This window comes from Oncorhynchus clarkii, chromosome 7 (genome assembly GCF_045791955.1).
Source record: "Oncorhynchus clarkii lewisi isolate Uvic-CL-2024 chromosome 7, UVic_Ocla_1.0, whole genome shotgun sequence".
NCBI lineage: Eukaryota > Metazoa > Chordata > Actinopteri > Salmoniformes > Salmonidae > Oncorhynchus > Oncorhynchus clarkii.
This window is the reverse complement of record NC_092153.1, coordinates 53348524-53365614: the sequence shown is the minus strand read 5'-3', so window position 1 is coordinate 53365614 and position 17091 is coordinate 53348524. Positions and strand designations below refer to the sequence as shown.

At 44.4% G+C, this 17091-nt stretch overlaps 1 protein-coding gene across 1 annotated transcript; it reads left to right on the top strand.

The window, feature by feature from the left end:
• The first annotated feature begins 9184 nt into the window (after window positions 1–9184).
• LOC139413461 (ERBB receptor feedback inhibitor 1-like) lies at window positions 9185–16816 on the top strand. Its single transcript, XM_071160882.1, has 4 exons — window positions 9185–9440; window positions 12230–12430; window positions 13056–13138; window positions 13584–16816. The coding sequence occupies exons 2-4, from the start codon at window positions 12279–12281 to the stop codon at window positions 14714–14716; spliced, it is 1368 nt and encodes a 455-aa protein (XP_071016983.1). The 5' UTR covers window positions 9185–9440; window positions 12230–12278; the 3' UTR covers window positions 14717–16816.
• Window positions 16817–17091: the final 275 nt, after the last annotated feature.

Sequence of the window (17091 nt, the reverse complement as noted above, 5' to 3'; positions counted from 1 at the left end):
TGGCCCTGGCTCCCTGCCCCTGGCTCCTTGGCCCTGGCTCCCTGGCCCTGGCTCCTTGGCCCTAGCTCCCTGCCCCTGGCTCCTTGGCCCTGGCTCCCTGGCCCTGGCTCCTGGCTCCCTGGTCCTGGCTCCTTGGCCCTGGCCCTGGCTCCTTGGCCCTGGCTCCTTGGCCCTGGCCCTGGCTCCTTGGCCCTGGCTCCTTGGCCCTGGCTCCCTGGCCCTGGCTCCTTGGCCCTGGCTCCTGGCTCCCTGCCCCTGGCTCCTTGGCCCTGGCTCCCTGGCCCTGGCTCCTTGGCCCTGGCTCCCTGGCCCTGGCTCCTTGGCCCTGGCTCCTTGGCCCTGGCTCCTTGGCCCTGGCTCCCTGGCCCTGGCTCCTTGGCCCTGGCTCCTTGGCCCTGGCTCCCTGGCCCTGGCTCCTTGGCCCTGGCTCCTTGGCTCTGGCTTTGGGATTATAATTGGACTTGGGATCATAAAGTGAATTTAGGAAGTTGATCTTGTCAGGACAGTTGTGGTTATCCTGTTGAACTTTGCGGGACTCTTTGTTGGACTGTTACATTTTTCATCTACACTATACTAATTTCTTCCTCTTTCTCAATACTCTATTGACCCAGAATGTAAGTATCACACACCTCCTTTGTCTGTGAACTAGGTCTATTTTGGATAAAACAAATGATTTCACACACACACATACTCACACCCACATGAACAAGTACACACAAACGCCACGGTCATGTCTGAAACTTATTTTGCTTTTGCAGTAAACTAAGCCTGTCTCCATACACATAATTGTGGTTTTGTACAGAAGTTAGATGGTAACACAGCCTCTTAACTAGAGGGGAGACATAATGAGAATGTAGGAGTCATTTGGGAGCAGATTTTCAAACAGAAAGAGGGGCTGAAGTCTGAAGTCTGTTGAAAACCAAAAGTGAGGAAAATAAGCCAGCTCAGAACAGAAACTGTTCTCAATACTTTCTCTGTAGTCATGGGAATACTCTCTTTGAGAGTGTAAAGGAGGGCACACTTTATTTGGGACAAGCGAAAGATAAAGAAAGGATACAACATTTTGCTGAATGTATGTTGTACTGCTGGTCCTTTGAAAAAGCTGACTCAAGAGTGACCACAATGACAGGTAGTGACAGTCAAAGTAGAGGATTTCTAACACACCCTGAATTAATGTCATCATCGGTGTCAACCATCACAACATATGATACAATATACTTTATTGTCCACGTGGTCCTCTACAGTGATCCCAGGTCAGAGGGACACATCAGTGGGTGTGTAACCCCTTTGAAGGACTGAGTTTGACCTCTTTGGAGTGAGAGAACTAGACTGCTTTAGTCTGGGGCATTTATTTCAAAGAGCATTTATTGTCCGTCCACCATTATGCAATAGTTACCGTGATATTTATTCAAAAGATTCCAGCTAGGAATCTATGCTTAGCGGCATGTCTGTGTGTGCTTTTTATTTTTGGACTAAGTGTACATTTGGTGTGTACAGTGTGTCTGTTATTTTGCTCTATGGTAACTGAGCTGTGCCCTGTGGAAACCTCCCACACGCCCACACCTCCAGGCATCAGAGGAGAGGCCCAGTGTGTTTGGGCCATAGTAGGGCCAGGCAGGGCGGCTCAGTTCCCCCGGCTGGTCTACTTCCTGCCAGGGACCACGAGGCTCATGTCTAAAGTTGTTTAATTTACAGGACTGCCAAGTCCATACTTCCATATCACAGGAGGTTGGTGGCACCTTAATTGGGGAGGATGGGCTTGTGGCAATGGCTGGCGCGGAATTGTGGAATGGTATTAAATACAGCAAACACATGGTTTCCATGTGTTTGATGCCATTCGCTCCGTTCCAGCCATTATTGAGAGCCGTTCTCCCCTCACCAGCCTCCACTGTCCCATATTTCAAACTGGCTTTAAAGCAAAGCACCTACCTTTGGTGATAGGGGCCAGATGTGTTTGTTTCACGCTTGCACAGGCAGCAGCATACTGTATCATCCAATCCACTTTTAGTGGGCTGTATATAGCATTGATATTGTCCTGCACATGACAAAATAACAAAAGAGCCTCAAAAAACAAAGCATGTTCTGTACTGTTTCATGCTTCAGCTGGTAAAAAGTTATGGTAGGGTCTTAGTTAAGAAGCACATAAAATGATTACTGTATTTTTCATCCAACTCTTTTGTTACATTATAAAAAAAGAAGATGCATATCAACAACAACAACCCAGAGATAATGGGTGATAACTGCAGTCCTTCTCTGCCTGGCTTGACAATTCTGAGGTATCCATACTAAACTCAGCAAAAAAAGGACCCTGTCTTTAAAAGATAATTCGTAAAAATCCAAATATCTTCACAGATCTTCATTGTAAACGGTTTAAACACTGTTTTCCATGCTTGTTCAATGAACCATAAACAATTAATGAACATGCAGCTGTGGAACGGTCGTTAAGACACTAACAGCTTACAGAGGTAGGCAATTTAGGTCACAGCTATGAAACTTAGGACACTAAAGAGGCCTTTCTACTGACTCTGAAAATACCAAAATAAAGATGCACAGGTTCCCTGCTCATCTGCGTGAACGCGCCTTAGGCATGCTGCAAGGAGGCATGAGGACTGCAGATGTGGCCAGGGCAATAAATTGCAATGTCCTCACTGTGAGACGCCTAAGACAGCACCACAGGGAGACAGGATGGACAGCTGATCGTCCTCGCGGTGGCAGACCACGTGTAACAACACCTACACATGATTGGTACATCCGAACATCACACCTGCGGGACAGGTACAGGATGGCAACAACAACTGCCCGAGTTACACCAGGAATGCACAATCCCTCCATCAGTGCTCAGACTGTCCGCAATAGGCTGAGAAAGGCCTAACTGAGGGCTTGTAGGCCTGTTGTAAGGCAGGTCCTCACCAGACATCACCGGCAACAACGTCGCCTATGGGCACAAACCCACTGTTGCTGGAACAGACAGGACTGGCAAAAAGTGCTCTTCACTGATGAGTCGCGGTTTTATCTCACCGGGGTGATGGTCGGATTCGCATTTATCGTCAAAGGAATGAGCGTTACACCGAGGCCTGTACTCTGGAGCGGGATCGATTTGGAGGAGGAGGGACCGTCATGGTCTGAGGTGGTCACAGCATCATCGGACTGAGCTTGTTGTCATTGCAGGCAATCTCAATGCTGTGCGCTACAGGGAAGATATCCTCCTCCTTCATGTGGTACCCTTCCTGCAGGCTCATCCTGACATGACCCTCCAGCATGACAATGCCACCAGCCATACTGCTCGTTCTGCTCGTGATTTCCTGCAAGACAGAAATGTCAGTGTTCTGTCATGGCCAGCGAAGAGCCCGGATCTCAATCCCATTGAGCACGTCTGGTACCTGTTGGATCGGAGGGTGAGGGCTAGAGCCATTCCCCCCCCAGAAAGGTCCGGGAACTTGCAGGTGCCTTGGTGAAGAGTTTAATTTACAGGCCCGCCAGGGCTGACCATAAAGGCTATTGTGGCACAGATTGGCTGTTCATCTATATTGGCTTTCAGCATGTGACCCTTCGGTTCATTGTCTCCGTTCCCTCATGATTGGGTTCAGTACGAGACCGCGCATCACAAACCCTCTCTGGAACACGCTCTTCCCCCTGAATGAATGCATCCACACAGCCTAACCGCTGTACATGGATGGAAAATGAGAGTAGGGCCGTGACAACATGCTCCTGAGCCCGTACGCCTACCCATTAAGAAGTCCAGTGAGCACTGAGCCAAAGCAACTCCAGTGTCAGGAATTAATGTGGATGCAGCCCTGCATCAGATCAGGTAGCCTCTTTGACTTCACAAGAGGGCTTAATTTCAGTGGAGAATGGAACAAAAGCCGTCCTGACAAGGCACATACTCTACCCTGGATGAGTCAGACACTGTCATCAGGCATGCCGGCCGGCCTCAGCCCAGCACACACCAACTCACATCGGCTATGATATGTCAAATGAACAATCTCATGCTTCAGAAATGTTCCTATTCTTTAGGAACATGTGTTTTTCTCCCCACAGGGGAATGTCAAGCTCTGTGCTGTTCTAACCTTGAGGTTATTGATCTATCCCTCAGTCCATTAGCTCTGCCCCTTTGAAGGTATGTGCTCTCCCACTCCCTAATGGAGAGAACATCTGAAATCTTTATCAGTGGCACAAGTAGTAGGTGACCTAGTGTGTGTCTGTGTTTGCTATATCTCCCCTGAGAGGGCATGAATCAGGAAGCTAGGAGAGAGCTGACTCTCCTAGCTATCAGATCTTGCTTTAGATTAATAGATCGCTACATTAGCAAAGCCTTGACCTCAACCTCAGAAGACTGCCATGGGAAACACAGAAAAACCTGGAATACTCATTGGCTGCATGCCAGGAACTCCTGGGTTAACCATTACAACACGTAAATGTTATAACCGTAAAGTGTTTGTGAGAACATGTTTAGATTAGGGAGTAATAGATGAACAATATTATTGCATTTTTAAATGCTATTGAAATGAATGTTCGATCATCTTCGACAGCCTGTAAAACATACTGAATAACCCATAACATGTACTACAAGGTTGGCCTACTATTGTAAAAGTGTGGCTATTAGGTCAAACTTCTCTGGAAACAAGGCCTGCTAGGGATATACTTCCGTCTGTGTCAGTGAGTCTTAGGGAATTCCTTTGGTTTTGCTGTGAGCTCAGTTGACTGTGAACCAGAGGACTGACAGCTTCTCCCCAGAAGAAACATTTAGGTAGTAACATCATCAGACACACTGGACTGTGTGAATTCAGCAGGAAGAGCACAGGCGAGGTGACAGGATGCACGCTCCACCCTAGTCATTATCACTCCAACCCCCAACTATCCCAACAGTGTAGTGCAGACAGGTGGCTTATACAGTAGAATGATGGATGCTCCTTTGTATAAATCGAAAAAGAAGAAAAGACAGTACTGTCTGTGGAGGCGTGTTTATGGGTGTGTTGAAGCCCAGGGGTCATTATACCCCCAACTGTGAAACCACATTAAAACACACAAAAACACACACACATACACACACACAAACACACACTCATATAACACACACACACACACAGTTGGAAGACAGCATACAGTAGTACTGTAATTGAAGGCATTTCTCAAAGAGAAACTACTCATTTTGCGTACCTTTCTTCTGTCACCAAGACCATTCTCTACCCACCACTTTCTAATAGCAGGCTGTGCCAGCACTTGTAGAGCTCAACATAATGGTGAAGAATGATGCAATGGGTGAGTCTCCCTTACTACTTTTAATCCTACTAAAATGGAAGTACCGTAGAAGTCACTGCTGTGGTGGCGTACTCTGAAATTCCTCCGTTTCCCAGAAAGGAAGTGATTAATATCAGAGGCAGCTGGAGGATTCCTGAACGTGTGGTTTGGATAATGGCTAGAAGTGTTGTAATATGGTCATATTTACATTTTAGTGAGAGATGACAGCCTATTACAGGCTGTTGCCTGGGGACTTGTGTTATGTTTCCAAGGCAGAGGCTTGAAATTGTCTGTGTGGGTCTGAGCAGAGATACTCTCCTGCCAAGATACATGAGAGGAGATGTCTCAGAGTCCGTCTCATCCAGGGATCTGGATCCCCCATCTGAACTGACTGAGAACAATAATATGCTTCAGATTGGCCCTAGACCTGCTAGTTTCTTATCACTTTTTACTACTGTAAATGTTGGAAAAAACATTGATGTCCCTTCATTTATGAATATACTTTACAAGAGAAATAGGACAATAACTATGTATGGGCATGACAATGTGTAGGTCTACTAATGTATGCAGTTCTTTCCCTCTTACTACCATAGCAAAACTTCCCAGCTTGCCACAATAACAAAACATTATTTTTACATCATCCTACTATTCGTGTCCAATGACACCATTTCTGCTATTCCAAGTGAACTTCAAACTTACAGTGAAAATACACGTATGCAACAGGATTACCGCAACAGGTAGAGTTCATCAACCTGATGACCTCCATAGTGGATGAGTCATTCCCAGCTATGTTTTCTCTTTCTCTTCTATCTGGCACACCCCACCCTTCCTGCTGGAAAGAAAGCCATAATCATCAGCTGTGAGAATGTAACATCATACCACATAAATATCCTGGTGTTGGAAAGGGTGAATGATAATGGCAAATACCCTCAGGTTGAAAGAAAAGCAGGTAGGTATGAGTTCTGGCATACTTGAAGAGGATACAGCAGGGGATTTAACCTGAGCCATCAAAAACTATATGACAGACCCATAGAGTAAAGTAATGTCTTTTCTCTTGTGTAAACCTGATAGAGGAGTCCTGTGTTTGGGTGTAAGACATGTTGAGTGCCTGTAGCTTTGTCAGTACTTTTTTCATAAACTGTCCCAAGCCCTCACTTCTCTGTGAATGTGTTGCCTGCCTGCCTTCCTGTCCGCCTGACTGACTTTATAAGGAACATCCTGTGTGGTGACATCAGGCTCGCACCAGAGTGAAGAGGACGGCTCTGTTAGGGGAGGAAGCAGTGGTGGGAGAGGAGAGGGGCGGGGCATGTGGTAATAATACTCAGCACACAAAGTTCTCAAGTCAATCCTATCCATTCACATCATCTTTCCAATCATAGTATTTTCCCATTTCATTCTCTTACACAGTAACATGCTTCTTCTCTAATGTGAATACGAAATCACTGTAAATAGGTAATGGCAACAAAAGCTGGCAAAATAAAGAAAGCAATACGTATTGATGTATGCAGTTGCACAGACATCACAAGCAACACACAGCTCCCAAGCTCCCCTTCCGCTCCACAAACACCCATGCAGTGATCTGTTCTCACAAACCCACCATTCTTCCCCTTGAGTAAGGCACTTAACCCTAATTTGCTCCTGGGATGCTGTACTACTATGGCTGACCCTGTAAAACAACACATTTCACTGCACCTATCTGGTTTAGGTGACAATTCAAACTTTTTTTTTATGATTATGAAAGGGGATTAGAGCGAGCCTGGTCCATCCAGGGTAACATATCTAACGATAAGCCTGTTAGGTCCGGGGCCAAAGCTTTGGGGATTTACCAAGTCAAGCAACAAGCACACTCTGTTCCCACCAACCACCTCCAGTTTCTGCCTCTATTTATTTAGAACTTCACTTGTTTCTAGTCATTGTATGGCTATGTTTGGTTAGCATGTATGGCTGTAGCTAGTTAGTTTAACCTAGTTAGGTTGAAGGGACACACACAACGCTTTTAATGGCTAATAATGATAATAATAATTTGGTGGGTGCTTATATATTAGCATGCATGTGTGTTTTTTTTCCCTTTCCCAACCCATAAGACACCCTCGGAGAACAGGGTCACGGCCAGGGCCTGTTATTAGCAGTGTTGGGAAGTTGTGAACTACATGCAGTTCAACTATTCATTCAAAAACATTTTGAAGTAGCTTGGTGGTAGTTTAACTAAATTCAAATCTAGGTAGTGTTTTCAGTAGTTGATTACTTTTTTTGCCATGTAGCAGTGTAGCTAAATACTGGTTACAATGTGTATTCCAGCACACATTGTAACAGACATAGTGTGAATCATTTTGTAAAATAAATAAGTAATGCCAAATACACATCTGTTGAAGGGTTTTGATACAGTGTAATAATTGTGTAAAACATAAACAGTGTCATAAAGTCATAGCTTTTTCCAACAAGTCCATTATAATTCATTCACATCTAATTTGACTCTATAGTATCAGACTTGAGTGACTGGCATGGGACTTTATGACCAGAGTAAAGTCTATAAAGACTGTTGTTCCATCATCTGAGCTGCCCAGCCACTTCTGACAAACACAGAGCAGGTCCCAGGTAAATAAAAATGTCCCACCGAGATCAGATAAGGAGCAGTAGCCAGACAATGTGGGCACCATTCAGTTACCATGCAAGAGAAAATACTGCAGAGATTAGAGTGTTTCTGTGGTGTGTTTGCTGTGCCTGCCTTGTTATCTCCCCTGGAGCCATCCCCATTACCCACTCCTTTTCCCTCCCTCTCTGTCTCCCTTCAGCCTGGTGTGTGAGTGTTTTACATGAGCTGTGTCTGTTCTACCGAGTCTATGTGGAAACAATAAAGCGCAGCTACAACCGTGTTGATGGAGGTAATGGTACCTACACAGTGTAACTAACAGAGGTATCCCTTACGCCAAAAACGCATGTTTTTATGTGATCATGTGACCGTATGTGAAGTTAATGTGATAAATTGTGACAACATGTAAAGAAACATGTAATAACATGAAACTACACATCCGAAAACATGTGATCACATGTGAAGTGTTCCAAAAACATGTTTTCACCTGATGATTCGTGTGATTTTCCATATGTGAAATCATGTGGTTGTTCTGTAATGGATATATGTATGTGTGTGTCGTATTCTCTGAATGCAGTTGTGTTCAGTCTAGGGTCCTCAAACAACCTCTCTCTGCCCAGCCACTGTGGCGCCACAAGACGCTGTGAGTCCAGAACAGCTTGTTAAATCCATACCTGAGATTCTAACAGGAATGACCTCATCTTTATTCTGTCATACAACATGCAGTTTAGTGAACTCACTGTACAAAATATATATTCCCCTCTCTCCAGTCCAACTAATACAAGAGTGTAGGACTATGGGCTCCAAATGCAACAATGTGTGCTGTGTTTATTTGTTACTGATAAGCACTATGAACACGTACTCCCTGCATAATCTGTAACAATTAAAACACTGCAACACCCAATATGCAATGTGCAACACTCAAGTACTGTAGATAAAACTGACTTGTGTTATAGCAGATGATAATGTATCATAGCCTATTGTACAATAAAGCAATGACACAATGTTTACCCATGTTTACCAATGTTTACCAACTGTTTACCAATGTTTACTAATGGCACAATGTTTACCAATGTTTACCAACTGTTTACCAATGTTTACCGATGTTTACCAATGTTTACCAACTGTTTACAAACCAATGTTTACTACATCTTCATAAAATATCTGTAAATCCATTACTCCTAGTGTAGCCTGTAAAACACATATAACCCCCTATAAATCCTTTTAAGTATACATTATTAATGTAAAGTGAAACCATGAAATATTTATGAACGTAGTCTACTACTGCAGGTGCTGTGTGTACAAGCCTTTAAATTGAAAGCTATGTCTTTAAGAGCTGAGTGAAAGGCGGAGCCAGAGTGTTCTTGTGTTGTGTGGTGGAGCTTAAAAGAACATCGCTCACAACAATAGTATTGAGAACTCTCCCAGAACACAGTAGTTATAGTGGAAAATGTGCTGTCCTTTATTTCGGCTCAGTGTCATAGAAGACTGAAGCTTCTAGATTGGCCCAACTGATGTCTACAGCAAAACAGGGGAGCTAGAACTGTCGACAATAGAGGATTCTCAACGGTTGGAGAAGTGACAGCGGATGTGAAAACTGCGAGGTTGTAAGGTGAGCTCTAAAAACTTGGTTTGACGTGACATGTAGCTATTATAATTTTTTGGTGTGTTGATGACGACAGCAGTGATTGATTCATTCCCTCTTATATTCCAGCCGATACATTGTGTCATACATTGTATCCCCCGGTATATCTTTATATTATCTTTAATATCGCTATCATTATGCCTCTCATACTTAAGTCAATATGTTAAACAGGAAGAAATTTAAAGTTGGAACAAGTTGTTCTCCTTGTATGGTTAACATTTTTAATGGCATAAGAATGAAGATAAGATGGATCCTTATTTGAGATCGGGAAACGTATATTATGGAGTGAGTCACCTTGGAAAGCTCTTACAATCGATCCTGTATAGCGATGGGGTGTGCGCGCTGTTTGCTTGTAGCACAGGTAGAGCGAGTATGGTTGCTCGGAAACCGCTGCAGGGGTGTTATAGGTGGGGTGTGAACTTAAACGTGTTGCTGTGCCCAATGTGTCACGAGCTATAGTAAGGTATGTTCGAAATGGCACCCAATTACATAGAGCAAAAGTAGTACATTGCGAGGAAAAAGGTGATGTCAGACTTGAACAAAGGGGTTAATATTGTTGGTGTGTATCTACATGGTGTGTATGTAACACCAGACCTCTTGGCCTGGAGTGACTGCTGAGCTCTAGGTCTTGGTGTTTTGCTGGTAGGCTATGCATGTCAAATAGAGATGGTCAGATTGTCATCATCACAAATGTGATTACCACATGTCTTCCCACACAACAAAAAACGATGTTCTCTGAAAAATTGCCTGCAACGTTCCCATTCATTATTTTCTCTAACTACCCATTTGTTTAATCCTGTTGCCTCTAAATACACTCCATGTAGACTATGGTTAACTGCTGCCTGTAACTATTTTTGCACCTCTTGCCAGAGGAAGTGCAAGCCCCTAGGTGTTCATTATTGAGGATCAAGTTGCTTCCTAACACCTCCGAATCCAGGGCCCTAGGCAAGGGATGGAGAGATGGACAATGGTGGACAATTTTGCCCGAGCTGACATCCCGGGCATTCTGTGGTTCCAGAACTTTGTTTCTGAATGACTAGCAGTCTGGGCAACACGTCAATCTATCCATTCTCTAGACCTGCCATGGTGTGTTCTCACATCCTGATGATTAGTGGTTGAAGATAGATATAGAGTATATTGTTCTGGCCATGCATTTGTTGATACAATGCAGAACACAGTGGATGAACTGCTTTACATGGTATAGACTTCTGTGAAGTGGTCTCCAACGTTTGGGCAGAGATGACCCCCCCCAGGTCAGGTCTAGCCCACATGTTACAACTCTACTCAAAGGAAGTCGGGGGCTATGGTGGGATGCACTCACTCCCCTCTTCTTCTGGCCACAGGCTCCTAATTAAAATGAATGTCACATGTCTATGGTCCATACGAAAAATGTCAGGGTGTCATGCAGGCATGACAATTACTGGCTATTACTAGTCTGGCCTGGGATGAATATTCTCCTGAAGACGGACTACATTGGAACATTACTTAATGTGCTGCTGTACCAAACAGCGCCATTTAAATGAGCACATCAAGAAAGCAAAAGACTGCTTTGCAGGGTATGTGAAATCAGATACGCCTGGATTTTGGCACATCTGTAACACAAAGTATCACAATTATTTGTTCCACAGATGTGACTTGATTTCCTCCTCCTGATCCATGCTTGCATTGTTAACTCAGCCCTGACACACATTAGACATGAAAGGAACATCCAGGCCATCTGACATGGGGAGTGCTTGCAACACCAGGCATATCTCTGGTTACAGGAACAGTCCTGTCTAAAAGAGATCTGCAGTCAACTATAGCTGCCTACTGCGGCGCAATCAACACTGCTGTTGTATAAAGACACTGTCAGTGTTTTGGGTTTAGTTTAAAACTCAGCCATTTTGTTTCTAACTGACATAAGATCCAGTATGAAGGACTTAACACTTTACTTAAAGCCAATGGGTATAATGCATGTAGTAATGATCTATTATTAAAAGGCTTATCATATCGTATTTCGACGCTGCAGTTTTTTGAACCAACTGTAAATTGCTGTTTAGGCTAGACATCGTTATTACATGATGCTAAGACATTTTCTGTGAGTAGACATGCTTCTAAAAGCCTTGCAAGGCATTCTAGCCACATCATCAAAACACATTATACCTGTGGTATGTTTATTAACAAGAACATTCATGTCACTAGCAGTGTTCCTCTTTTGTGTTCTGTTTCCTCAGTGTGAGAAAATGAGTATTGTTTTTGTAGTTTGTCTGTACTGTGTATAGCATGTACATGTTGTCTGTAGCAACTAAAGAGGGCATTGTGTGACATGGCGCTCTCTGTCCTGAGGGTGTGTAGGGGCACAAGTGTCTTTAAAGTCCCATCAACCTGAACATTTGTCATTCCACAGCCAGAGGAGCCAAGGATAATGTTTCTCTGTGTTCTTTTTAAAAAACATTACTGGAGTGTGAGGCACAAGGCCACAGCTCTTTAATTTGTGAGAGAGGGAAGGCTAACAGCTCTGGAAAAAAGAAAGGAGGGCCATCTTTTGGGGCTCCCGTCAGGATTTCTTTCTACTACATGGAGAAAGCTTTTAGGTTCCGATATTCCATGCAAAATACAACACCAGAGGACACTCGTCATCAGAGGATTGTGTCTCATGTTGGTGGAAATTTGTCAATGAGCAAAATAGATCATATCTAACCATACTTTTATAACTGTCTCCTGCCTCGAACCCTGTTCACTTTCACTCATGTTCCTGTCTCTTGGCTGTGTTACAGGTCCAGCAGTAGCAGCCAGCCAGGGCTAGCCAAGCGTTTCCTGGCTTTGATGCGACTCGATTGTGCCTGGAGTATGTCCACAGCGGGCCTGACTGCCCAGGAGATCTGTTTACCCACAGACAGCCCCTTCCTGCGGGCTAGTCACTGTCTCAGCATGGCTGGAGCCAAGCCCTCATGGAGCCACCACCATGAGCTGGACAAGTAAGTCAGCTGCATGCTGGGTTGGAGTAACTAACGACATGAATTCAGTTACATGTAATCTCATTACATTACATCTTATCAGTTACGTTACCAGCAAAAAATATATAGTCAGATTACAGATACTTTTGAAACTAGATTACCTCTTGGCTTACTTTTCAATTAAAAAAGGGTAGTTGCAAAAAAATACATTGACACCTTTCTGTTTTCTCAATGACATTCAATTCTGCATTGAAAAGAATCTTAAGTTTGTTAAACCTGAGCAAGTCTGACTACAAGTCAGTGACCACTATGATGACACACCAAAGTGTTTGATGGATCCTTTGTCTTCTAATGCCTCTAAAGGGAAAGTAATCCAAAAGTAACTGAAAGTAATCTGTTACTGAGTTTGGGTAATCCAAAAGATATGTTACTGATTGCAATTCTGGACAGGTAACTAGTAAATGTAACGATAACGTTTAGAAAGTAGCCTACCCAGCCCTGCTCACGTCTGTCCCCTGTTACTAGAATATGATTTTTATTACAGTTAATATTTTACCAAGGGTATTCCTGCAGGGATGGTTGGAATTATTTTAACTACATGCAGATTGGACAATTACTCAACAATGTGCGTCATGTCATTTTACAGTTTGTACTTCAGTATGGATGCAGCACCCACGGAATACAACTTTCAATTTCAGCAGCAGGTGCCACCATCGCTCAATTCTGAGAGTGAGTACTGGACCCAGCCACTGTAGAATCTATTTCTATGTTACCAACCACCACTGACACCCACAATCCTTCCTTTTGCCCTCTGCCTTCTACACAGCCTTACAAGGAGGGATTTAATACTATGCCTCTGAGCCAACTGGTCAATGTTTACTGGGAGGTTTTCCTGTTTCTATAAGATTAGAAAGACAGAATGGCTGCCAAGGGCCTGGCCTGCTCTAAATATATCCTGGGGAATGTTTAACAAAACCCTGAGAGGAGAACTGCTTTCAAGTAATTGTGGTGTGCCTCTGACCTCCACTCTTTCAGGAAACTTCTAACCTAGGGAGCCTGGCGAAAGTTAATTAGTGATGTACCAAGGTTGTAATTGTTCTCTGGTCATTACCAAATGTCAAAATTGATATCTATTTGGTTTTCTAACCACCTTCTCTCCTCTCTACCTCTACAGGACAGAAACATAGCCCTGGTGCACAGCGGTTACCCTCAAAGAAGTCCCGTCCCACCCATCTGTCCCTGTCATCCAGCGCTGAGCCCTCCACCCCTAGCCCTGCTGAGGATGACCAGGTGGTCCCATCCTTCCAGAGGTTGTCTGTGTACGAACGCTGCAGTCCCCCACACACACCTAGCCGGGGGGCCAAGCCCCTGCCCCCTCTCCCTGGGCGGGGAGACCTTTCCCCTGACCAGGCCATGGACAATGAGGTGGAGTTCTTCACCAGTTCAGATGACAGCCGTTGCTTGGTTCCTGAGCAGTGTCCCCCTAAACCCTCTGCCTCCCGCTACGGAGCCCCCAGCCGCAGGAGTTTCAGGCACTGTGGACAGATTAACTATGCCTACTTTGAGGGGCCAGTGGGGCAGCAGAGACCACAGGAACGGCAGGCGCAGCAGCGGATACAGGCACAGCAGCGACAACAGGAGCAACAACAAAGATTGGAGCAGGTAGAGCAACAGCCATTGGAGCAACCACTGTATCCCAGACAGCAGGACCGAGCCCAGAGGAAGCTGCGGCGCTCTCATTCCGGCCCTGCTGGCTCCTTCAACAAGCCCACGTCGCTGCGCATGCCCTGTCACCACCGCCACACTCAGGGCATGGACAAACCAGAGGTGCCCCCCCGCGTGCCCATCCCCCCACGGCCCATCAAGACTGCAGACTACCGCCGCTGGTCAGCTGAGGTGTCCTCTGGGGCCTACAGTGATGAGGACAAGCCCCCGAAGGTTCCCCCAAGGGACCCTTTGTTGTCTCAAGGCAGCTCCCGTACCCCAAGCCCCAAGAGCCTCCCCTCATACCTCAACGGCGTTATGCCTCCCACGCAGAGCTTTGCCCCAGACCCTAAGTACGTGAGGCGAGGTTTACAGAGGCAGAACAGCGAGGGGTCTCCCTGCATCCTGCCGGTCATGGAGAACGGCATGAAGGCCAGCACCACACACTACTTCTTGCTTCCACAGAGGCCTGCCTACCTAGACAAACCTTACTTGGAGAAGTTCATCCGGGATATGGACTGCCCAGCAGGTCGCAGTAGAGGGGCTTCAGACCCAGAGTGGGATTGTCAGACCAGGAGGAAAGCACAGGTGGATTTAGTTTGAGCTGGAGGAGACAAGTTAGGGAAGGCCTCCACTGGACACAAGCAAACAACCTCTGGGCACAAAGTGCCTCAGGACACTGAAGCCTTCAAACGTTTACTGCTGCTTTGACACTGACGACGTTGGTAGTTTTACCTCAGTATTCTAAAAACATAGGGGTTTTGATATACCATTTTGAGTTACTGGGACATTTGGAATTGCAATCAAAACACATGAGCTAAACGTTGTCTAACTATTGTGTGTGTTTGGGGGGGGGGGGGGGGGGGTGATATTTAACCATTTTAGAGTGATTATTTTTTTAATATGATTTGTCAGTACATTATGTAAATGTTTTGCTGATACAGTGGTTCAGTTTTAGGGTATAAGCAGGACTTGTGCCTCCATGTTCTCAGTGTTGTGTGTCTCACAGGTAGAGGACATTTTGTGAGTTGTATATTGTGTTTTGATGTTGCTTATGTGTCTCAACTTAGGGACAAAGGGTCAGTAAAGCAATTATTATCTTGTGTTGCATCTATGAAGTATAAAGATCCCAATGTATTTAAACACTTTAAATGAAGGATTCCCCACCCTAACTCCTATTTTGTATAAGTATGAAAATAGGAATGCACATGTCCTGCCTTGTTGATATTTCAGTCTTAATCAGACCACTATGTTTATGGATGGCAGTGTTTCTATGTTTCCCTCACTGGACGTACAACTCTGTACCAGTGGGGGCTGTGGAATATTGGTCTGCATGTATCCAGTGGGATGTCTAGTGCAGCTTATACTTTGTTACGCATGTGTGTACGTGGTGCAAGTTTGTTTTCTCTGCTGTTTTTGTGTGACTTTTCTACCATATTGTAGAAAATTAGGTTAACAATATTTGTTACTGTTCTCTGCCTGTTTTTCATCACTGCTTCCAAATACATGGTTGCAAAGTGTATCCTCCCTAACCCCTATATTACTTTCATTCTCCGGAATTTTTTTGTTGAACATATGTGAATGTATGCTTTTCTCAACTGAATTGTCTCAAACTGTGTGGGGAGCTCAGTAGTTGGTCAAGCTGTGAGTCAATGTGTGGAACTAACTGCCTTCAACACAACCCCCCTCAGAATACAGGGTAGCCTAGTGGTTAGAGTGTTGGACTAGTAACCGGAAGGTTGCAAGTTCAAACCCCCGAGCTGACAAGGTACAAATCTGTCGTTCTGCCCCTGAACAGGCAGTTAACCCACTGTTCCTAGGCTATCATTGAAAATAACAATTTGTTCTTAACTGACTTGCCTGGTTAAATAAAGGTAAAAAAAACAAAGCAATATATTACCCAACATTTTGTGGACTGTAATCCTAAAAGAATTAGAATTGAAGAATAAATAACTGAAACATTGCCAAATATTTATTATTCCCTTATGACAATCAAACCACTACTTTACTCAGTCAATATACCACGTTTTAGAATTTTAAACACAATCAGACCTTTCATTATATATACACAAGTGATCATGGGATCACAGATGTTGGGCACACGTGATAACATAGACCTATATTATGCAGACTGTGTGGGGCTTACCTACCTGACACAGACTTTCCTGTTCTGCTTGTGCATTCCTGCCTGACGTGACTGCAGTGGGTGTAGTCCAGAGACTTTGGCTGCTGGCGGCCAGGAAACGATATAGATTTTATTGTTATAGATTATTCAAGATCCATCGTGATGACATAGTAAATGTAGCAAGTGTGTGGAAGTAATCCTGGATATAAAACACCGTGTTCCAATCCATATCAGATTAGCTCTAAAGTCAAATGGTCACTTCAGTACATTTTCCCTCCAGGGCAAAGTGAAAAAACCTAGAAGAGGCCATTTTTTTATATTTAATGTATAATAAATTGTTTACATTGTACGCTGTTATTTAACCTTAACCTATTCCCATGTCTTATCGGAAACAATAAAATCAAATGAAGACTTTAGTTCATTGAGAATTTACATTATCTGCTGTGGTGAAACAAATGCACTGGGAGTAAAGAACTGTATGCTGTGTCACAGTATTTAACATAATTCCAGTTGTCATTGTGAATAGTTGATTAATGTATCAGTCTTTAAAGGAGAAAATAAAATGACTTATTTATGAATCGGTCTTCTGTATTCTGTTAGTTGCATGCGTTGAATGGTGTGAGATGAACTCTGATTCAGCTGTTGTTGGGCCTGTTTTATCACCCCCACCCACACCCTCATGCAGCGCCTCATTACAGCTGGCTGCAGTCCAAACACAAAGCAGAGTTTCTTAGACAGACAGGTATACATTACCTTCCCCTTCCTGGTTGAAAGAATGACTCTTTTCCCCCCTGGCTACCTGTTGAGCAACTCCGAGGCTAGGTGTCCTGGTGGCTCAGGTCTTCGGTGCTTC

What these genes read in the sequence shown, in the direction of transcription:
- LOC139413461 (XM_071160882.1), top strand. Translation starts at nt 12,279, where the DNA reads ATGCGACTCGATTGTGCCTGGAGTATGTCCACAGCGGGCCTGACTGCC. An exon ending in CACCACCATGAGCTGGACAA is followed by an intron (nt 12,431 to 13,055) that starts GTAAGTCAGCTG and finishes GTCATTTTACAG; the next exon opens with TTTGTACTTCAGTATGGATG. An exon ending in ACCATCGCTCAATTCTGAGA is followed by an intron (nt 13,139 to 13,583) that starts GTGAGTACTGGA and finishes CTACCTCTACAG; the next exon opens with GACAGAAACATAGCCCTGGT.